This window comes from Anoplopoma fimbria, chromosome 7, assembly GCF_027596085.1.
Source record: "Anoplopoma fimbria isolate UVic2021 breed Golden Eagle Sablefish chromosome 7, Afim_UVic_2022, whole genome shotgun sequence".
In the NCBI taxonomy this organism is placed as follows: Eukaryota; Metazoa; Chordata; class Actinopteri; order Perciformes; family Anoplopomatidae; genus Anoplopoma; species Anoplopoma fimbria.
Window position 1 is genome coordinate 15,789,738 of NC_072455.1, and position 23,718 is coordinate 15,813,455.

The 23,718-nt window shown below is 41.4% G+C and overlaps 1 protein-coding gene across 3 annotated transcripts in view; it reads left to right on the top strand.

The window, feature by feature from the left end:
- The window catches only part of pcxb (pyruvate carboxylase b), a 269,858-nt gene that overhangs the window by 78,217 nt on the left and 167,923 nt on the right, over nt 1–23,718 (top strand). For all 3 annotated transcript variants that reach the window (XM_054600910.1, XM_054600909.1, XM_054600912.1), the window contains exon 11: nt 1,186–1,348. In XM_054600910.1, coding sequence (XP_054456885.1) covers nt 1,186–1,348 — 163 coding nt within the window. The remainder of the gene's footprint in view (nt 1–1,185; nt 1,349–23,718) is intronic.

Below are 23,718 nucleotides of genomic sequence, written 5' to 3' on the forward strand. Positions count from 1 at the left end.
ACTGTACACCAACCACCTCTTCTTCTCTTGCTTTTTGATGCCTCTGTGCTGGCGAGAGACGCAAGATTTATGTTTTTAGGTTGTCCGTCCGTCCGAACATCCGTCTGTACATCCGTCCATCCGTCCATTCCTGTGAATGCCAGATCTGTCACAAATGTCCCTCTGGACTCAAGTATGACCCCATTCAATTTTTGTGGTCAAAGGTCAAGGTCACTGTGACTTCACGTGTGGTCCATTCCTGTAAACGTGATATAGATTTTGGTGTCCAAAGGCACCTGTGACCCCTTGGCTATACCAAATAAATTCATATGCTACTTATGACAATTTCATACCAACATCTATAGGATAAAATAATGACATTTTGTACTGACATGGATGCAAACTGCCACTTGACTGGTCTGCATACAACCGTGAGATGGTAATTCTAGTTTCTCCCCATCATCCTCTGTTCTCTGCCTTTTTTTTTTTTTTTTTTTTTTTTTTTTTTTTTTTTTTAAATGTGTTTATTTTTGCTTAATCTTTATTAGCTTTTTTTTAGCCCTTAATGGTGTCACAAAGTGCTTTACGAATAATTAAATGATAATGAAAGCCAGTTTAATTTAATTCAAGCAAAACTGTTAGTCATTGAGATCAGAAAACACAGGTCTTTGGCTTTGTTACATATCCTAGGAGCTTAATTGAGTTTCTCAATGCTGATGCACACTTTTCAATCTCTAATCAAACAACAATTATGTTGCTAATTAATTAGTTGTTTTATATATATATATATATATATGTAGAACTGTATTTTTGTATATTGCTCGTTTTCCCAGGAGCCATTGTTTCAGAAACATCAAATTACAACCCAAGTTTTGTTTTAATCGACTTTGTTTTTGCTATTAAGAGGTATCCATGAGGGATTGTTTTCTTGTCACGCATCGCAGATTCATTTGTTCAACTGAGTATTGCTGAATAAAAAAAAATCCTCACATCCACTGCAGACCCACAACCTGCTTATTCTGGTTTGAGGCCAAGAATAGCTCAAGATGTTTATATTGGATGAATGGCCTTGCTGATCTTTTACACATTTTTGTAAGCAGAAAAAGTATTCTCATCAAGGGAAATTAAGGGCTGATCACACCATGTTCAGGGCTTCAATCAATTTATTCACCTCATCGCCTCTCTCTCTCTCTCTCTCTCTAACAGTGTGGACCTGGTCCATGCCCAGCTGCATGTGTGTGAGGGCCGCAGCCTGCCAGAACTGGGCCTCAAGCAAGACAAGATCAGGGTGAACGGCTGCGCGATCCAGTGCAGAGTGACGACCGAAGATCCGGCCAGAGGCTTCCAACCAGACACAGGAAGGATTGAGGTAGGGTTCATCTTTAAATGATTTTAAGACCTTAGCTATACAGAGGTCAGGGAGACCACATGTGGACAGTAGAGACACTTCTCCTCTTCACATGCTGCGTACAAAGTCTGGAGAAAGTCTGCTGGCTGAGATGATGTGGCAAAAATATGTATTTACAAGTAGTTTTTGAGTTATATTTGATTGATGGGGGAGGGGGGGGAAGGAAACACAGAATAATCAAGCCTTGATACTTTATACAGTTTGTTTTTATTGCCGTGTCATGCCAAACATGTAGCCCATTCATATTGGAATGACAGGTCAAAGCTTCATGTCAAACATCAAAAATAGTAGAAATAATACCATCAAAAACACAATATAAGTGCAAACTTTTGAATTGTGCACATAATTAAGGGCTTTTCATTGTCTACCAAGTGACTTGCTAACTTCACTGCTTTTGTAAATGAATAGCCAAGCAATACATTTCTGACATAACTTACTAAACAACACACTGCTGTTCCCAGTGAAAATGACCATAATAACACCAAAGGCTCAAACCACTTTTTCACATCACTGAGAATGTTGCAATGAACACATTCTTGGCACACTCTTCCTCTAGACTGAGATACTGTCCAGTTTCAACATTGAGTGGTGAAATGCCACGTCCCAACTGGGCACATGAGGCTCTTTGCTTCCAAGATTATCTCTACAATGTAACTCTTCTCTTCACTTCTTCCATTGAGAGCTTGGTTTTGATTGGCTATGTATCAACCATCATACCAGGCAAATGAAAGCAACAAACTAAATAGTTTTAAAAAGCAAAGGATTTGATTTGTCAGTGCTATTTCTAGTACTATCACCTCCTTCACATCACAAACTGTTGTTTCATTCTGTGTTTATCACAAATATCAGTTATGGAGCTTTATGGTAATGAGAGATAACAGAGCGTCCTCATCAAAGTGTGGTTGCCCATGTGTTCACAGTCCCAGCTGCAGAGATCCACCAGTGCTTGAATTATAGCTCTGTCACACTGATCAATATAGTAGCTTTCATGGCTGTAATTAGAAACGCACATTTCCATGTGGGGTCTGCAACTGGGATGACATGATTTCCCTTTGTTCATGTGTGTGCATGACGGAATGAGTGTGTTCATCTTTATTTCTTGTGCGGAGATGTATATGTAAGGGCTAAACCTCGACAAGGTGTCCATTGTCGAGACTTAATGGACGACTTATGGTCCGTGAAGTCAATCATTTCTGATAACTGGACCCCATAGGGCATTATCCTGCTTATAACATGGTCACACAAAATAAGACTGTTCTTTTTTTATTTTTTTTATTTTTTGCAACCAAAATCAACACTTTCACTTTGTCTGATAACCCTGACGGTTGCTAATACCCAATATGTTTAACAACAAGACAAACTAGCTATCCAGCAATGTCCTTTTCTCCAAATCAATATCCATATTTTCACGAAATCTGGATTAATATAAGACTAGCATAAAGCTAACGTTATGCCAGCAAATTTCAAAGTCAATAAAATTGCGTACAGTTGACGAACAGTAAATATCATTTTATGTTTACCATCAAGACTAGCTAACTATCCAGTCATGTTATTGTCCCCAAATCCAGTTTCACAAACTCTGGATATTATGATAGGAGGCCATGTGAACTGTCGGCCACAGCCTGAAGTAGCGAGTTTAATAGCGAATGGGATGTGAGGTGATGCAAAGTATCAGTAATTTGAAATGGGCAGTGCAACTTACTACTTGCAGCTTGTGTGAGGCCCTGAAGGATGAAAATAAGAAATTATAAATAAAAAAAAAATGTATTTATTTCTGATTTAATACTGCTGGCACATTATTTGAGGATGGTGAACAGACAGTTTAACTGGAACAACTTAGCAGACAGCCTGCAGTCAATCGAACTTGAGTAATCACCCAGACCATGGTACAAGAACATTTATTTGTATTTAGTTTATAATTTTATATATCTTCAGGTTTTTTTTTTGAAAATGCTTTGTCTGGTGGGATTCAGAGCGTGTGTCCATGTGCCTTTGTGTGAGATGACCAGTGATTTTCTTTGACAGTGTTCACACATGAGAGGACACACTTCCTTATATGAGCGCTGTGTGTATCCATCCACAGGCACATGTCCTGTATATCTACACACCGTGTGCCATTTCTCATCGTGTCTCTACAAATCTCTCTTTCGTTGATGAGGTCTGATCCTTTGATGCTTTTTGCTGTCAAGTCCTTTTGCCCTTCACCCTGGACTGTACACACAGCCCCCCTTGTTCTCTTGCTTTTTTCCCACTCTACCCTCCTCCATCCTCCTTCTACTTAAGTGTGTTTCTTTTTCCCGAATCTCTATTAGCTTTTTTTGGGCCTTAACGGTGACAGAAAGTGCTTTACAAATAATTAAATGGAAATGAAAGGCAGTTTGAAACAATAAAAATGGCACATTAGTTAAAACAAGGTTAAACGAGAATTAAGCGGCCGTTTATCAGAAAGAATACGAATAAAAGCGTGTGTTGAAGATAATGTTAAGTTAATGGTGATTCTGACCTCAGCAGAGCACCGTGCTTAAAAAGCCTTGGGGGCTCAATGGCTATGGTTGAGTTATGTTTGGTCTGTAGCCTAGACTCAGTAGCTAAACGTGGGAGGATTCTGCTTGAGGGGAAAAAAAGTGAAATTAATTCTTTAACAGTGCAGATAAGCTTAAAAAAACATTTTTACGACGTTATGTGCACACTGTGTTCTTCAGTATCCTGTCAGAAATCTGCAATGAGCAGTGCACACAAGTAGACCAGGGAAGTTGATCAATGATATTATAAAAATTTACTGCAATTGGCAAACTATAAATTTCCAAGAGACCCTCTGGTTTCTCACCTTTTCTCGCCTTCTTATGGCTTGTGATGGATGCCGTGAGTAAAATACTGCCATCGCTGCCTGGTCGACGATGTTGTTTGAGTCCTTGGAGGTGATTGGATTCGAGGTGCACCGGTGACTTTTCCAATCAAACAAATCATCTGTCTGTTGGTTCTGAGCGAGGGAGAGAAAAACAAATGGTTGTGTTGTGCACACACATTAATTTCAATTGAATTTGAGTCCATTAATTTACCCCCCCTAGGGTATAGTTATTTTAGTTCATTAACAGTTTATGTGGCTCAGTGATCAGACCAAATGTTTTATTTGAACATTAACCTGATGAATTAGCATTATTCAGATGAAACATCTATGTTACAATTTAGCTTTTTGAGCTGTATTCAAGTCAGCAGCATACGTTTCAAATTCCAACCTGATTTGGAGATGCAAAAAAACATAAGGTATTCAGATAACATTCCCATTATGTGGCATTCTCACTTTCAGGGTGCATTATTAGTCACTGTGAAAATAGCTACTTGCACTCTATAGTCCTTTATCAACAAATCTGAGCAGTGCAGCGGTGGAATAGCTTGTGACCTTTCCATTTCAAGGAGTTTATGCCTCGTTTCCGCCCCACATTGTCTCACTTCAGCTCCGCCTGCATCACTCGACTCATCCCTCCCAATGTTACCACGCATATTAAAATAATATACTCCCCCCCCCCCCCCCCATCCTCCCCCCTGCTTCAAACCCTGCTTCTACCCTTCTTCCACACACTCCCATCTCACTTTACTCTTTTTAATCATCTCCTCCCATCTCTTTTCCCCATCTCTCTACCCCGGCTCCCTCTTTTTTTCTCTGCCCTCCCACACCATTTAGCCACGCAGTTGAGCTATGAAACATGTCAACAGAGCGATAAGCGCCCCCCACCACCACCACCACCACCACCATTACCATGCAATATGAATGAACCAAACACAATCAACACGGAAAAAGCCGGGATGGAAGAACGCAATGAGGGACAGATGAATAAATTATTACCCAAGGGCTGTGACAAGGTCGGCGACTGAGCGACGCGGTGAAAAGGTGAACGGCAGGAGGGTGGGATAGCCGTCACGCTACGGGCGTCTGGTCACTTGAGGTGCAACTTTTGATAATTCCCTTTGACGAGTGGAGATGGAGTCAATCCTCACATATCAGATACCCCGCAACAGGACGCCCACATGGGAAGCAAATAGCCCGGCTGGCTGCAGTTTGAAGGATGCTGCAGTGGCATCAACATTTTGACTAAAACTCAAGCGGTGACAGCGCTGTAGAGAACTGCTGTCACTTTACTCAGTGTGTTCAACACTCTGCTGTGTGTCAACAGGAGAGGGCAGGGAGTCGTACACTGAAGTAGAAAGGCTACTTTTTCCCCACAAAAGTCAGCTATCTTGCACATGGCACTATAGAGAGTATCAAAAGCTTTTCCATCCTCATGAAGACACAAGGAAGACAACAGAGCAGAAGGCGAGATGGGAAATGGGGTCTTAAGGTTAGAACTAAGGAGGAAGAAATGGACAGAAATGGAAGAGGAACACGTTTTAGACTGATGGCTGTTTGTGACCGAAACAGAAACAAAGATCCAACAGGTCCAACCAGTAATGGGTCCATCCTTATTTTGCATCTTCTTAACTTTATTTTCACCTCTGGGGAGAGAATATACAAAGGGAACATGGAAAATTAGAGCTTTTTATCTCTTTATTTCTCTTTTAATGGAGCTTCCAAAGCAGGTAAAAGAAATAAGCGAGGAGAGATACAGAGATACAGAGAGCAACAGAAGCAAACCAGACAGGATAGATTGTGTGCACTGAGAGAAGTAGAGCAGCATTAAAAACAACCATTATTCAGCTTTTATTTAAAGGTCTGACCCACAATTGCAGTGTCGCGCCCCCCCCTGCTGTTTCACTGTGTCAGTTCACACTCTGAAGGCACTGTGTTTAAGTAACATTAAGGTGGTGAAGAAAAGAAAACATAACTTTCAAATTAGGACTGAACCTGCTGCAGACAGATGGTTTGAGTATTGCCCTGTAACTGACATCAACATTTTTTGCATCTCCTCAATCATTCCAATGAGGGAACAATACTGGCACAGTTGAGGTGCCAACAAAGAGAACAGAGTTTTTAAAATAATACCATATTGTTTTATAAATCGCTGGGGGTGTTTGGCATCTGAAAGGTCCATAATGGAATTATGACTCAACCCTCTTTCCTGACTTGATCCTCCCACCAGGACAGAACCTGAACACACCCCTACCATTACAGTCCTTGGCACGCCCGTCTCCGCTGCCCCTAGTGGCGGACCAATCTGTCTGCCAAAGAATAATAGATATGCTGTTTTCAATCAATTTTTGCATAAAATACGGGCTACGAAGAAAAATGCTAGTCACATAATCACAACAAAAAGTTTTATTTTTAGGATTCTTTTCACTTAAGAATTACATTTAAAGATGACATGATAAATAATGAATGTATCTAAATTATCCATGCTCATATAAATATTAATCATACCTTCATGCAATACTGGGAAGTCTGAAGGAAGAGTAGTTTTTTTAATTGGCAGCTCGGTAACTGAAAGCTTTGCTGCTGCTGTGGGAGCAAAACAACGTCTGGTAAAACACTGGAGAAAGATTTGCAATTGGTGTAATCATATTTGAATATCTTGACTTATAAGTGACTAATATTTTTAATGTCTTCGCCGCTGTGAATGAAAAGTGTATTCAATTATTGCCTATTTTGTCTGCATTTTCCTTAAATTCAGACCTTTTTAAGTTGCAATTAAATTCAGGTGAAACTGCTATGAAACAGGCCCTATTTTGCTATTTTCCGGGTGCAAATTTTTATCTGAAGTTACAGTTACAACATGTTTACATGCGTTAATGCTCATAACCCGCCTTGTTTTTCTCATCCTTGCTGTCCTGCAGCACCTCTTCTCACCCTCTCTCTGAAACGCTCCATTATAACGCTTGCTCCTCCCTCCAGAAAGCAAAGTCTGCTCTGATTGGTCAGCTAGCCGCTCTGTTGTGATTGGTCAACGTTTCACATTTCCAAAAACTTCAGCTCCGTCTCTCTCTTTTGTTGTTTGAGGGCCAAACTAGCCGGAAGGAGTTTTACGTCACATCCGTAACATTATGACCTCATAAAGTTAAGGAGAGAATTCAATCGAGCCGTTTCAGGCAGCTCAGGAGCAGTGTTTCTGAGGGGGAGGGTAACTCCTTTAATGCGTGGACTTCAGGTTTTACACTCTACAGAATTTTTTCCTGTAAAAAAAGATATATAACACACTAAAGGAGAGGGGAAAAGCATAATAGGGCCACGTTAAAAAGCTGAAATGTGTGGCATCATACGTGTTTAGGTAAAGGAGAAAGGGTTCATAGAGGGAAAATAATAAGACTAAGGTGTGAAGCAAGGGACGAAGGGGGAGACGAGGATGAGGAGTGATGGATGTCATAGCATGTAGCGGCGGCTCTGTCGACAGAATGACAGGGAGGGATGGACTACGTGCTTTGGGATGAAGCAAGCAGGGAGTGAAGGAGAGGAGGAGGGAGGGGGGGGGGGGTATTAAAGCAGCACCGTGACATTTTGTATTTTGATCTATTTGTCTTCGGGACACACTCGCATTCAGTGTATCCGCCAACCTTTCAACACATAAGCTCTGTGATCAGTTTAGCCTGGTGAGGTGTGAAGCGGATGCCAACAAGCACGAGTGGAAAAAGCCTTTCCTCCCGTCGTGCGATAAGTGGATAATGAAGACAATTTGCCGAAGCCCAAAATCATGTTACCCCTGTAAAGTAAAGAGAGGGAAATATGGCTTTGTTGTACACTGCGAAAAAAACCCAAAAAAAACCGTGTAATCTGATACTCATACTAGAGAAGTAAAGGGATGAATGAAGAGGGCATGTGTGCGCTATTTGTCTTTGTCTATAACTGATAGCATCAACAAGCAGCGATCTCACTTTTTTCTTCTGCTGATCTACCCATCAATCTCTTTTCACACATCTGTCTGCAGTGAATCACTCGATCATGGCTGACCATTTCATCCATCCTCTGTCCGTCTCCTCTTCTCCTATCCATCCTACCAAACTTATCCTTTTTTTCTCCAAAGTCACTGCTGCTCTTTCCTCCTAACTTCTCCTTATTTATAACCTTTCAGATTATTTCTCTCCATCCTTTCGTCCATCTGTTGATCATGTCCTCTCAGCCTCTTTCAAACAATCCTACTATGTCTCCTTTCCTCCTCCTCACCTTCTGTTTCTCTTCCACCTTTTTTCTCTCACCCCCCTCCATCCCACCTTCTCAGTCTCCACAAAAGGACCGCAAGTAATAAGACCAAATCCTGCTGTTCCCCTCTCCTCCCCGTATTCCTATTATCCACCTCCTCCTGTTACCCAGCACCTCATTTCACTTCCTCCTTTTCCTCTTCCCCACTTTGCCATCTCGCTGTCCTCTGTCATGTACTATGCAGTGGATTTGTTTGAATAATCCAAAGCAACCCAGAAGGATTGAAACCCTTACCCAATAATATTTGTAGCCTGGAAGGAGCTACAAGTCTAAAGCTCATCACCCCCTTTTATTCCTTGTCAGTCTGGATTTGAATATCAGAAAAGGATTAAACTGTCATCCCATAATTCATCACATATATTAATTGTCTCTTTTCCACTTTGTGTCAACCAGTGGCACTCACATCAGCCTCTTTATTTCCTACCCCCATACTCCAACATGCAGCCTTCTCTTGTTTGTTTCTTTTATGGAATCCATTTGCATTCGTCACTCAGTGTATTAATAATTTGTTTTACAATGCCGCCGCGTGTGTGTATGGGTATGCAAGCTTGTCTGTTTCTTTGTTGGCGAATGTGTGCGTGTGTGCCACATCTTCAGCAGAACAACTTTGAGTTTGAAATGTCCCAATTAGTTCCAATTAAAGAAAGCGAGTTTGTCTTGCATCCCACATCATAAACACCTTTATTTTCACAGCATAAACACCCTGCTACCAAGTCCACAGTGTCATGATTTGTTGCCATTATCTTTCATTTTCTTCATTGCCAAGAACAAAGCAGCAAGTCGCCTATTTAATGGGTGGGAACATTTATGAGTTTATCTAACACAGCAAGATGGGTTGTTCTTTCATTCCAAATTTTGTTGCATATTGATTTTTTTTTTTTTTCATGTTTCCTTTCAGCAAAATCTGTAAAAAAAAGTTTGAATTTCTGCAACAATACCTCTTAATTATTACCTTACATTTTTATTTAATTTTCCTGTTCTCAGTGATGCAAGACCACCACAACTATCCAATGAATTAGTTTCCATGACTTTATTCAATCTCTTGGTTGGTTTGTAAAAAGCCAGTGTGCGCATGAACCAGACCAGAACGTAAAGGCAACAATATATATTTTATTCCCCCCTTGATCTGAACCAAATGAACCGAACTACAAGAGTGCAAGCACACTAAAACTTGTGACGTGTGACAAATAGGCAGAAATGAAAAATCTCGAGAGCATGAGGGACACACACACACACTGTTTCACACACACACCATGCTGCCTTGTTAACTCTACTGACACCCAAGACCCCTGACCAGGTGTTTGAACGCCAGAAACAAACACCTGTAGCAGGGCAAACCACCAGCGCTGCGGGTACAGACACACGCCGTGGTACAGGGTGTCATTTCCAAAGAAAACCACCTTTGACCTTGAGGGGTCATGCATGCAACAGCCTCAAACGTGAGCTGACTTACTCCAGCAGTGTTTGTGTGTCTCTGTATGTGTGTGTGTGTGTGTGTACATTGTGCTAGTGTGTGACAGAGAAAGAATCCGTCACCATGTGTCCTCCTGGTGGGTTTTTTTTTCCACATAATCTCTGGTCAAATCTCATATATTTCAGAGTGCGATACAATGTTCCCCTCTCCCCTCTGCCACTCATCGCCATGGTAATTATAGGCTCAAATTAGCCTGATATTTTATGGAGTGACATTTCTATTGCACCCTCCACTCACTTCTCTGCTCATGCATTTGGTGGTATTGTCCAATTACTGTCTCACTTTCTTTTCCCTCTACTCTGCCTCTCTGATGCCTCTCCACCCCCCCTCCCAGTGTGCAGTCCTGTCATTTGCAATTACATTTATCAAAATAGCCAGACAAAAATCATTACTAATAATATACAACCTGCACAGAAATCATGACTAATAAAATTGAGTCCAAAACATTTTAATCACAGTTTTTTACAATCGAAAGTGCAGAGGAATGTTTGTTGTCTGATTGCATTGTCTTTTTTTTAATTTTTTAAATAGCTTTGCACATATGTGTCAATACAGCAAGACTAGTTTTTCACCCTGTTCCTGCAGCTCATCCAGGTACATCTAATGTGCTGGAACGTTAAATCTATTGTCGTTCAAAGACAAAAGCTTATTGAGTATTGGGGAAACATGCATGAGCACACTCTCTGAAATGCTCTGTCACACTCTTAATTTTCAGATGAACCGCTCCTGGTTTCACACGTTGTAAGGGAAATCCTAAATCCATCACAGACAATCCATGCAATAGATTTTTGGGATCATTTCTGTTACTCAGTCTTTATTTGCTTACAGTGATACAGATCTCCCAATTCCGAGAGTTCTAATGGTTACCTGTTTCATTTTTTAGGTGGGAATAATTGAGAGAAGTTAAATAATTTCTGGAGAAATTGGTCTGTTGCAGAATGAATAGTGAATAGATGGCTGCATCTCACATTGGAATACAATAGAAAATCAAATAAAGCAAATGAGTTTCGTGACATTTTCAAACAAACTCCAAAACTTAAACATCATTAGTGTAAAAGGAAAGATAAGTTGGAAGACAAAGCATGAATTCAAAAATGAGCTCTCTGTGCAGAAAAGCAGCAAGACCATATTCTAACCTAGCTTAGTTAGCTTAGTACAAACCTGTTGCACCAGGCAGGTTAGTCGCAGTGTAGAGTTAAGTTTGATCTTCAAATTTACACCTTATCCCATTAGTTTAACTGGTGACGTTATGGAATGGTTAGAAATATTGCAGGGTCTAATAATAAAAATTGATTTATTTTTTTTATATTTGCAACCGGGGCGTATTGTTATGGTATACATATTTTACATTCATGATGACTCTGTTATGCAACTTGATTTTGGGCTATACATTTACCGTTATGCTGCTTTAACTTCACAAAATAGGAATTGCTGTTTTGCAGGTTGTTTGTAAAAGAAAAACTTTTGAAGACACTTTAGTTGCTGTTATAATTAATGGCCATTGTTATGTATGATACAGCCATCCTGGCCTTGAGTGAAAAAAACATCAAAGTACAAATGATCATTGAAGTATTAATAAGATCATGTTAGAAGAACAAACACGGTTTCTTAAATTGTGCATAAAGATACTTTGTCTAGTATTTTAGTTGGAAACTGTAAATCCAGAAATCTTCAGTGTTGCAACTTCACTGCTTATGACTAACAGCCTGAAGGTCATTTCTGCAGCACTTTGTATTTCCATATGTCCTCTTCAATTGTTCACAGGCAGACACAAATTTAAGCCCAGTTTTGAAAAAGCAAACAGCGTTTCCAACCTAATATACATCCTAAATATCAAAAAGAAGTGTGTTCCCATCCACTCCAGATCACCTTATCTTTTTTTGGGTTTCTCTCCTTGTGAATAATCTAAATCCGATCATACTACCGTTTCCGTTTGCCCTGGCCTGTATTTTTAAGATGCCACAGTAAAAGATGTCTCTTTACCTTCACACACTATCACTTTTCTGTCTGGCATTAAATTCAAAGGACACAACTTGCCCTATTCTCAGCCGCATAGAAAGTAGTGACACGTTGTTTTCATATACATCTCCCCAGGAACACCAACTACATCTCTGCTCGTATGTTATCCCAGTATAACTCCATGTTCTGTAATGGGTGACCTATTCTCGTCTCCCTCTACCCTACTATATCCTTCTTTTTCCTCCTATTATAGCTCTCACCCTTTCCTCCGGAGCCGTTTCCATCTGCCCTCCTCACTTCCTATGTTGTTGTGTGTCTGCATGCATACAGGTGTGTTTGTAATTGAATGTCCACGCCGTCGACGAGGCCTCCTCCAGTCTCATATTCCTGTCGTTTATGTTGTTTTCCCATCCGATCCGCTCCCCCCCCCCCAACTCTTCTCATTTATCATTCCTCCTCTGTTTTCACTTTCTGTCTGTTCCGTCGCTATCCCCTTTCCCATCTCACCTCTTCCATTTCATACTTCCCTCCGCTCTTTCTAGTTATTATTCACTCTTTTCTCTCTCTCCGTCATTTCTCATCTCTCCCCCGTGTGCCTTCGTCGCAGTTTTCTCCCTCCGCTCTGTTAGTTGATTTGTTTTTGCGGCTTCATATTTCTTGCCATGTCTACTTTCACCCTGTTCTCGCATTGTCTCCTTTTCTATTTTTTGCCCCTCGTACTCTCTCTCTCTCCTCCCCGACTCCTGCCTCTCTTGTTCTTTCTGCTCTTTTTTCCGCTTGCCTCTCTCTCGTGTTGCTGATGAGTTTTTTTTGCAGGTATCCCTTCACTTTCTGCTTTCTTTCCCCCTCATCTAATTTTCAGGTTGTTTTCTTGCTCGGTCCTTCCATCTCCATTTATTTGTGTATCTCCTATTGTCTTCCCTTCTTACTTCCTTCCCCTCTCTCTCATTCTCCCTCTTCCGTTGCTCTCTATGGAAATCTTCTTCTTATTTGTCGCTTCTTAGTCTCACATTCTCCCTGCTGCCCCTCCCTAACTCGTTTATTTTTAAATCGGATTCCTTCCTTTTCTTCCTCCTCCTCCTCCTCCTCCTCTTTATTTACACCTGGTCCCCTGTTTCCTCTTTTCACAATATGCCTCCCTCTTGCTTTTGCTAACGCTGTCTTATTTGTCATTCTCTCTCTCTCCTTTTCATACCTGGATGTCATTTCCTCCTTGGTTTGCCTCGTTTCTTCTTTCTCTTTTCTCTATATAAAGTCTCTTTTTGTCTGCACTGTCCTCATATCTTCAGGGTTCCTGTTTGTCTTTTCCAAGGTGTTTCACAGAGACACTCACTCTTTATTCTGTAATTATTTTCATTTCTCCAATCTCTCGGTTGGTTGTTTACCAATCTTATTGTGTGTGTGTGTGCGTGTGTGTGTGTGTGTGCGTGTGCGTGCGTTGCAGGTATGTGTTCACCTTTGAGTACTGTGTGTTTAAATTAGTGCGTTCCCATGTCTACACAGTCTGTCAGTTTTAATCAGGTCCCTTGTACATTAGCGAAGGCGACTCAGCGTTTTTTTGCGCACAGTGTGCAAAAAGTCTGTGCTTAATTTAGGAACATTTTCGTGTGTGTGCGCGTGCCACCCAATCGCTGGCTGGAGGGAGGGAGCCACTGCATTCCCTGCCTCCTGCATTCAATCCAGTGTGTTCTTAAAATGACTGTATATTCTTGGATGCATTTCTCCAAAAGTGTTTTAGTTTTTCTTAAAAAGAATCCTGGTCCCCCACATTTGCCGGTCTCTCAGCACAGAATTGTTTGAAAACCAACCTGATAACTTACAAAGTCTGAGGTCATGATTGAGTAACTGCAGTGTTTTATATGGGTTTCCTAATTTAGATCAAATAAAATAAAAATTAGAGATCTCTTCATGAATTTTTCAGAAACAGTTTTTCTACTCCACATACATGTTCGAGTTGGAGGGATTTAGCATAAAGAATAAAAAAACCATCATTTTGCAGCATTGTTTATGATCACACTCCTGCAAAGAGACAAAAAAGAGAGAGAGAATGAGTATGTGAGGATGAGACGAGGCTCGACAGAGAGAAAAAAGCATGAGATGAGAAATGACACCTCCACTTCAAAGGTTTAAAATTGACTGTATTAATTCCCTATATCAAATGAGCATTGCTCTCAGAATCATCTGGACTAGAATTTTCTGGTAAACATGTTGGATTTGAACAATATAAATCATGCTTGTAAACAAGGTCATACTGTTATAATTCAAATGAAATACTGTAGGATACTACTTTTGTAGAATCCCAATGCAGTATAGCACAGCTTGCCAAAACTGGCACATTGGTACTTTGTACAAGTAAACCGACCAAGTTGGCTCCTTTCAAGTCGTCCCTCTGGAGGTTGATTTTACAATCTGCGACCCTCCGTTGCCAAGGCAGCGCGGAGGAAAAAGCCCAATCACAAGATGTATCTGACCTCATCTTCTTAGGCAAAGTCATAACTTTTAATTGGTATGAGTGACAGCAGCCGCGCGTTTCCTCCGAGAGCGCGGCCACTCAGTTGGACTGGCAGACGAGCGATTCTCTGCATGTTAATGGGAAAAACAAAACGACTGAGCAAAGGCCTCCTGGCTGAATTTGCACTGGTAACCATTGTTAAAGTCCCGTCCCCCGTCCCCCAGCATTAGTATGACAGGAGCCACAGCAGGCCTTTGTTTCTCAAACTTTGAAATGAGCCGGCGTATTATAATGCAGAGCTGGTCTCTATCGGTGCACTCGCTTACACATCAGTCGGTGATCCTTTTTTGAGGGCGGAAAAGGAGAACCACCATGAATTAATGGAGCGTTTGACCTGTTTTAAGCGGGAATCCTCATGTTGGCAAAAAAAATGGGACTCAAGTTGACCACTGATTTCCCAAAACACATGACCTCCATAGATTTCAATTAGCTGCATTGTGCAGAATATATTATTAATTGATAGATGCGTGTATAGATACAGCGTTTGTACTGCTAATGAGCATTGTTCAGTTTTCTGACACCAAAGCAGTTAGTTCTTCTTTGTAATCAAATAATTCTGTGTTTTCACCAAAGACGTCATCTTCCAAACCAACTTGCAGACCAACCTTCCCTTCACCTCATCTCTCCTTCTAATCTCTCTCTCTCTCTCTTTGCATAATCTGTCCTTCAGGCATTTTCGTGTGCATCCCTCGTTTTCATCCTGCCTCTCCTCCCCTCTACATCTTCATCACCCACTCTTCTTCGCCGCCTTCCATCTCTCGCACATTTTTTATTTTCTCTCCCTCCTGACCTCCACGTTTCCTGAACTCTTTCCCCTGCTCATCTTTATTCCAGCTCTCATCTAGTTAATTTTACACTTTTTTTTGGCAACGCCTTTCATCTCAACTCCCTCTTTTTCTTTTATTTCTTTCCCTCTTGACATGCAGAAGAGGTTTCAGCGCGTGTGTCCTACATAACCACAGTTTGGCTGTAGTTGGTGTGTGTGTGTGTGTGTGTGTGTGTGTGTGTGTGTGTGTGTGTGTGTGTGTGTGTGTGTGTGTGTGTGTGTGTGTGTGTGTGTGTGTGTGTGTGTGTGTGTGTGTGTGTGTGTGTGTGTGTGTGTGTGTGTGTGTGTGATCACTGGAGTGCGTCCGCATCGTGTTGTGTTCTTGAACTGTGCGTGCGCTTACCGGTTTAGTGATGCATCTGCATCTCTGTATGCGTTTGTCTCCTTGTTTCTGCATCTGTATGTATGTCAGTATCTGCGAGTGTGTGTGTGTGTGAGGGTGGTTTTATCAGCTCTTGCAGATGGCCCCAGCCTCTCATCCATCGTTCCAGTGAAATGAAGAGCCCTCTGAAGAGTGAAGGCAGAGAAGAAAGGAATGGACAGACAGACATGGAGAGAGAGAGAGAGAGAGGGGGCGATGACAGAGAGAGAGGGTGAGAGGGAGAGAGAGACATGAGGAGAAACAGCGAGGGACTGGAAAAATGAGAAGAGGGCCATCAAAAGATGGAGAGATTGAGAGGAATGATGGGGGGGAGAGAGAGAGAGAGAGATACCACCAGAAGGGTCTGTTTACAAGAAACACTGTGGGGTGTGTGGAGTGTGTTTCACTGTGTGTGGGGGTCTTTACACGAGTGCTTCAGACCTGACGGCAATACGAATTTAAGTTTTTTGATATCGCACCAGTAAACATAACAGGCCTGTCAGCTTTAAGTGACACTTAATGTGTGTGTTTTTATCCCCGCAAGTGAATTCTTCTACGCCGATGTACAGCTCGCCGTAAAGGTTTGGTCACATAGCTGGAGGTGTGCGAGCGATTTGTGTGTGACAGTTGGCTTGCATTTAAAAAAGAGGCTCCTTGAGTCGCCGCGGGGTAGGAGGGAAAACAAAACAGAAAATAGACGAAGAGCGAGAGGAGAGAAAAGGTGAAGGAAGCAGTTGCAGCGGGCGTTTGGAGAGGTGAATGACGGACAAAGCGTAATTCTGAAAACGGCAAGGGAAAAAAGAAAATTGTCTCTGGGATGGTGGGGGGAAACGTAAGTGACAAAGGGAGGGATGAGGGGTTGCTGCCAGGTCGAAGTGGAAAGAAAGAAGGGTGACCAGGGGTAACAGAGAGGTTTTGGTTAACCGCTTAAGGGAGAGTTAGAGGGGAGAACAAAAGGAGGTCTGTGTTAGCATTTTGTCCTTTTTGATTATTTCTCCCTGTTGGGCTGTGAAATGTCACTTCCCACAGGCCTACTATTTTATTGTGGAAAAAAGACCGTCATTGAGATAAGATAAGATAATCCTTTATTAGTCCCGCAGCAGGGAAATTTGCAATGCATTGCATGCAGAGATAGATGAAAAAGTTGCAACAAAACAGAAATAGTCAACTTAAACCATGACGGTATTATCGAACCTGCTATTTCTTTTCAGTGTGCTAATGATTTTAACATTCTGTTACGGTCAATAAAAGTGGTAATTGTGAGAGAGAGCAGAGATTTATCTAAAAACTAGTTAAGTTTAGACAACACGGGATAAAAGGAAGGCTTAAAAAGCAAAATAATTACAAAAGGTTTGCTTATGTTAAAGGGTTTAGAAGAGGTGGACTTGATCTCTTCAGGTTGGTCATTCCAAAGTCCAGACAAGGCAATGGAAGGAAAGGAAAAAAGAGTAGATACATAGGAAACACCATATAATAGATGAAAATAAAATAAATGTAGTAGAGATGATAAAAAGCAAACATAAGAGTTTTAAGCCTTTTAGTCGTCTGGTGGACACCAATTTTCCTTTGTGTAGAATTTTGAACGCGCATAAAAGCAGCAGCCGAGGATTTCAGGGAAGTCAAGTGGTAAATAAATGAGACAGGAGAAGGAAGAAGAATAAACCGTGACCGGCTCGGTCCGTCAGGCGCTAGGACCAGCGTGAGCAGCACTGGGGGAGTACTGCCACTTCTTTCATGGCTGTGGATTAGAGCTGGTCTTACTGGTTCAACTGATTTTTCAGTGGTCATCACTGGGAAAAGGGCAATTAGAATACGATTAGAGGGAACATTAGCAATCGAGAGAGAATTGGATTTTGACTAAAGCTATCTAATCCATATGCTGCATGTGAAACCATGTGATTTATTGAGCTGTTCAGCAGATCCAGCTGTTCCCTCATCTTATTCACCACTTTGGACCCCATGTGAATGTGTGGGTGTGCGTGTTTGTTTGTTTACGCGCTGTTTGCAGACAACCAATGTAGAGTTAAGTCTCGCCTCTCTGCGCTCCAGCAGAACCATTGATCAAGCGTTTATAATGTCAGAACTATAATGAACTCACCTGTTGACACCAGATGAATCGAAGCTAGAAATCAATTGGCGCTTCTGTCCGTTGGTTGACTTAAGAATTATGAGGTCTACAAATAGCTTTCACAAACATAATCTATCATTTTTGTTAATTGTTTTCATTATTCAGTTAAATAATGGGGGAACTAAGTGATCTATTAAGTAGTGAAAGTCTTTAAGTTTCAAGTTCGCCCGACAGTCTGTGAACTAGACAGGATTTCAGCGCCGAAATAAAAACAGCGTATTCATCTTGTAATAGACAGCTAGGGTTTTTTGGGCTGCAGCCCTACAGCGGTACCATTTGTTTCTCATCTCCATATTATCCCCATTAGGTCCCATTCAAATTCTTGTCTCTATCTTTCCCTGTCTGCTCTGCCTGTGTAATGTACTCGCTTCAGGCTCACACAGGTTGCTGAGTGTCCATTCCTCATCACACAAATGCCTTTCCACTTCGGGGCGTGCCATGGAAAGATCCTTAGTCTAGTTTTTGGCCTTTCCTCTGCTAGAAATGTCCTGAGGTCACATATAATCTGAATGCATGGTATGACCCTTGGCCTTTTACCCCCAAAATGGTGCTTAATAATATTATCTTTTTTCCTTGAAATTCCTGAAAAGCTGTCTTTTTTTCCCTGTAGCAGCAATGGGATATTTCGTCCGGCTGTGTAGGTCAGAAGCTAGACGGTGTCCGGTGGCCTGATGTTGGGTCATGCTGAAGCCAGCCAGCTGTGCAGCAGAGCGTTATGGCCGATGTACAATAATAGCTCAGCTGAATGGTGATGTGGGAGTGATGTGGGAGTAATGTGATCGACGCTGCCTGGGACGAAGCCTCTAAACTGACAATATCCCAACATTCAGCACACGGTGGATTATTGACTGTTGGGCCCAGAAATGTCACACTAAGCCTAGTGTTGTCATTTAATAATATATTTTTCACCTTTGCAAATCCATAAGAAAAAACCCCAAATGCATTGCAGCAGAGTAGATGTTTTATTCACTATTTGATGGTTGTTAGCATGTTTTATGGCTCAAAATGCATAAAATCTTGTAAATAACTTTATTATTTCTTAGCAGATGTTGTCGTTTAGCTATAAATGGAAGTCTGGTATGTACCACCAACTTGTTTTTAATTGAAAATGAAGGGACTAAAAGGCACTCACTGATTTGGAGCCTTTAATTGTGCAAACGGGCTCAAGTGTCTTCATCTGAGTGGAGATAAACAAAGGCATAAAAGGCAAAGACGTATATTATTGACATACAACAGGTGAGCAATTCTCAATGGATAATTGGTTGTACAGGATTTCAAATCTATTGATGGAGATCAAAAAGTGGGAGTTGCCTTTGTCCAAGTGTCACTTCCCATACACCACAAACACATCAGGAACAACAGAACGCATAAAGTCAGTAACTTAAAGATCACAGAGATAGAAATACCAAAGGTACAGGTACTGTATCCATCACCTTTAACACCTTAAAGGAAACATGACAAATTCAGTTCTTTATTTAAGCCAAAGGGCAAGTTTTGATCAAATATGCCTTACTTTGAGTTGTTTGTGTCACCACCTCCAGGAGAGGGTGATTGTTTTTTTAATCCTCCAAAGAGTAAAGCAATACCATCACCCTCGTTATGTGTGCAAATGTAACTTTGTATATCTGTAAAGCTCTTTTAGTTTGTCCAACATACACCAAACCACAGGGACTTTTCAGCATGTATAGACAAACCTTGAGCTGCTGTAGTTTATAGAGGATTTAATGGTACGTGGATGTGTAAAGTACCTGATGTCTGCCCAGTTAGAACACAGTGCACAATAAGTTGTCTGTCCTCTGAGAGGCTCCTCATTCAGCTGCACTCTGCTGGAACACACGCGGGGAAACCTGTTTGAACTATTTTTCTACTTAGATCCTAAGACAAAACTATGTTTTGGATCTAATAATTAGATTGATTAGTTTAGCATGTAGAGGGCGTGTAATACCTTTTATTAAAAGACAGCATGAAACAGATGCCAGCATTAACCATAGGCCACCACGAAACCCTAATTGATACATCTAATAAGAAATCTATTATAAACTGATTGATGAAATTATGATTGAAATGATATTTAAAAAAGTGTAGGAAATACAAATTTCCAATGTACTGCACATTGATATTTCTATGGCCTTATTCCTTCTTTATATGATGATTTAAAACCAGATTTTTTTTAATTTGAATTATCGTTATTCAGTTCACAGACAGTACCTATAATAATATTCCATCTCACAATTAATTTGTTTGGCCCATGACATTTACAATTTCCATTTCTTGATGGCTCTATTTTGGAGTGGCTCTGTTAAATGGATAGATTGTGTATGCAGTCAGTATGCCACCATAAAAAGTAAATGAGTTTCAACCCGCCGAATGGCTGCACATATATACATTTAAATTGATTAATTAATTGATAACAACTACATACCGAAAAGGTTTATTATTACTTTTGGTATCATGCTCCAGACTCCATATGGTAGGGAAGGTGTCAAAACATGAATTATAAAAATGTTTCACCCCAGGTTATAAATATCCATGCTAGGGGCACAGTCCAGCTTTCAGCCAGCGCTGCACTAACAAGGTGGGTCTCTCTATCACAGACACTCGTGTTCTCTCTCCATGCACCTCTCCTCACTCTGGCGTCTTTGAAACCAGCTCAGTAGGGGGGCGAGGACCTCAGCAGTGGTATTACACTTCAATAAAATTCTCTTTGACCTGTCCTTTTTAATATAATGCAAAATCTCAATACGCCCGAGTTCTCTCAGTACCACGTAAGCCTAAAGCCAAGGTGAAGTCCGCTGGAGTTCTCAGTGGTGTGCTTTGACAGAGGATGTCTGGTGTTAGCCTGGGTTGGATGGTGGCGATTCATAGGACTGTGGAGAAAGGGATTTTCTTTTTCACAAAGCTAAGACAAATCTCCAACCAGTGTCCATAGCACTAAAGAATTTAGGTTTTCCTAGCATGTGCTGCACTTTCAATTTGGACTTTTAGGCTTTTAGTCTCTTAACAAAAATAACCTGCATTAAGCTTTAAAGAATACATTTCAAAAACCTGCAGTGCACCTTTTATTTCCTTCAATGTCTAAATGATGGAGTGCAGACGGGGGTGACTCAGCGTTAATGCAATTCATCGCTCCCTTTGGTGCCATCGCCATCATTATCCTGCTCAGGTTGGATACTCCGGGCTTTAGAGTCTCAGCAGGGTTGTGTGTGTAAAGGACAGGGCTGAATCATATGTAGTGCGCTTGTGATTACAAATATATAGAAGACTGTTTAACAATTTGTGGATGTGAGCATTGTTGGGTCTGAGACATTTGATTGGAAAGAGCCTGAGGGCCTGTGTGCAGGGGGTTTGTTAAAGAAATTCATCAAGAGACATTTTGTCGGGATGGAAAGACTGAATGTAATTAATGTGAGCCGTGTAGACACCTTGGCAGGACTCTCTGCCAGAGCCACTCATAAATCTAGCATGCTACAGAGAGGAGTAAGGGTCAGCCGAGACCAGTAGGGAGAGAGGGCTGTGAAAAAGAGGGACAGAGAGAGAGAGAGAGAGAGAGAGAGAGAGAGAGAGAATGCTCGACGGATGCTGAGAGACAGAGAGGGCAGCTTTCCTCTTCTCCCTTTCTCTCCCGGTGTGGCCATCTGTACAGAGTGCGATTAATCATCCCGTATCCCCAGACATGGCAAGCCGATGCTGCGACACTCAAAGCCTGTGCGTGTGTGTGTGTGTGTGTGTGTGTGTGTCCGAATTCTCCAGCCATTTATTTGTCTCTGTGTGTGCGTCTGTTTCTACAGCCATGTGTATGCTTGTCTGCTTGCCCCTGTGTGTATGTGTGTGTGTCAAGGGGGAAGAAGTACACAGAAAACATGTGCATTGGCATTCATGACACATTCTATTTGTTTACCGTTGTGCCGCCAACGTTTCCGTCCAGTCCCCGTAGCAACCAGGCATCGCTGATGGTGTTAATTAGCGACATGTGTCCCAAACGGTCTGCTTAGAGAGTGGTGTGTGTGTGTGTGTGTGTGTGTGTGTGTGTGTGTGTGTGTGTGTGTGTGTGTGTGTGTGTGTGTGTGTGTGTGTGTGTGTGTGTGTGTGTGTGTGTGTGTGTGTGTGTGTGTGTGTGTGTGTGTGTGTGTGTGTGTGTGTGTGTGTGTGTGTGTGTACAGACAACAGACAACTTTATCTCTTAAGAATGATGTGTATGTACAGATAATTTGCATGAGTAAATCAGTTTTGTGGGAAATGCAATGCAGCTCATTTACACTTTTTTAAATTACCATTTGTGTTGAATGTATCTGCAAATACTGTTTTACCCGTGTTCTGTTGTTTTTGTGCCTGTGTTAACGCAACTCAAGGCACTTGGTAAAGGTTACGGAAAGATATTGAAATGGTCAACTCTAACGTGAAGCATGAGATGGGACTCATTTTCTCCTGCAATATTTAACCAAACACCACAACCTCCTGTGCTTTGTGCGCCAATCTATTCAACTGACCTTTTCCCAGTGACTTCTGTGCAGTACAATAATGTCACACTTTCTAGACTGGAGGAAAAAAAGAAAAATGTTCCAAGTGCAGCATTTACTTTTCCTCCTCGACGTATCTGGCAAAAGCCAATTAGTAGTACATAAACGTATTTGGTAGGAGACGGGGCTGAGAGAGAGAGAGAGTAGAGAAGTGGAGAGGGGTAAATAGAGTAAGAGAATTAATTTTATAGTTGGTAAATGCCTGATTATTTTGCATGATGGGAATTGAAGGCAGAGATGAGGGATTAAGTAACTGATGATTCCCATTGAGGATTTGAGGGATGAAAGGGTAGGACAGAAAAGAGGAGGGTGAGAAGGAGAGATTTTGAGGAAGGAGGATGGACATTGAAAGGCTGACTGCATGGGAAATACTGCAAAACGCTTATCTTTCCCTAAACGATCACTTTAAAATGCTCCGTTTGTCCGACCAACAGTCCACCCTAAAGACATTCCAATTAAAACGATGAAAAGACGATAAAGCGCCAAATCCTCACGTTTGCCAATGCCCCTCTGTTATCACTTGGTTACATTCCTCCTTTAGGGCTTACTTTATTTTCTCACTTACTATTGTCCAAGAAGAGGAGAAGAGAAGGACGACAGATGGGAGGAGAAAAGGCAGTTAAAGGTCAAGTAAACATCAAGTGTTCAATTTCAGGTTTTGAGGCTTAATTCATGCACTAGTAACTAGTCACTGCAGATAACAAGGTTGAGCTTTTAGAGTAAAAGTGCTATTATAAAAGCATAACCATTGGGGTCTTTGGACAGTTATTGTTCCTTACTAGACAGTTGGAGGCCGATATGAGACAAGGAAGACGGTGATTCTGGATGCAACATATGAGACGCATAATGATAAGATGAAGAACTTTGACACACTTAGCTTTATTACTTTAAGAAAAACAAAGCAGCTGTGTGCAAATGGTTAAATCCCCTCTACTGTTGATCATCTAGTGATTAAAGAAAAAGGGTCACCATGTCAGTCAAACTTTTTTCATTAACTGAGAAGCAGGGAATACCTGAGAGGAATGAAGAAAGAGCTGAATCTAGAGAAAATGAGCTGTGCTGGGAACCAAAGGAAGGATGCAAGAAGGAAACACGGATTAGTGACTTGCAGGAAGCAGAGTAAAAATGAAGATAACAATGATAGAAAAAGGATATCAAGAGCCCAACAAAGAATCAAGAGAAGCAGGCAACTAAGGAAGGAGTCGAGCAAAAGGAGAAAAACATTTTTCCAGTTGTGTGTAACAAAGCGCTCATGATGGAGCGAGGGAGGAAGTTGGAGAGAGGGAAGAAAGGCAGAGAAGCCATAGAAGACATTTATAGATATTTTAGGGGTGAGTAGAGAATAGAAACACAGATGGGAGGGAGGGTGAAAAGTTTGCCCAAATGTCACAAAGACACCGTCGGGAGAAGGGAAAAAAGAAAACGGACGAG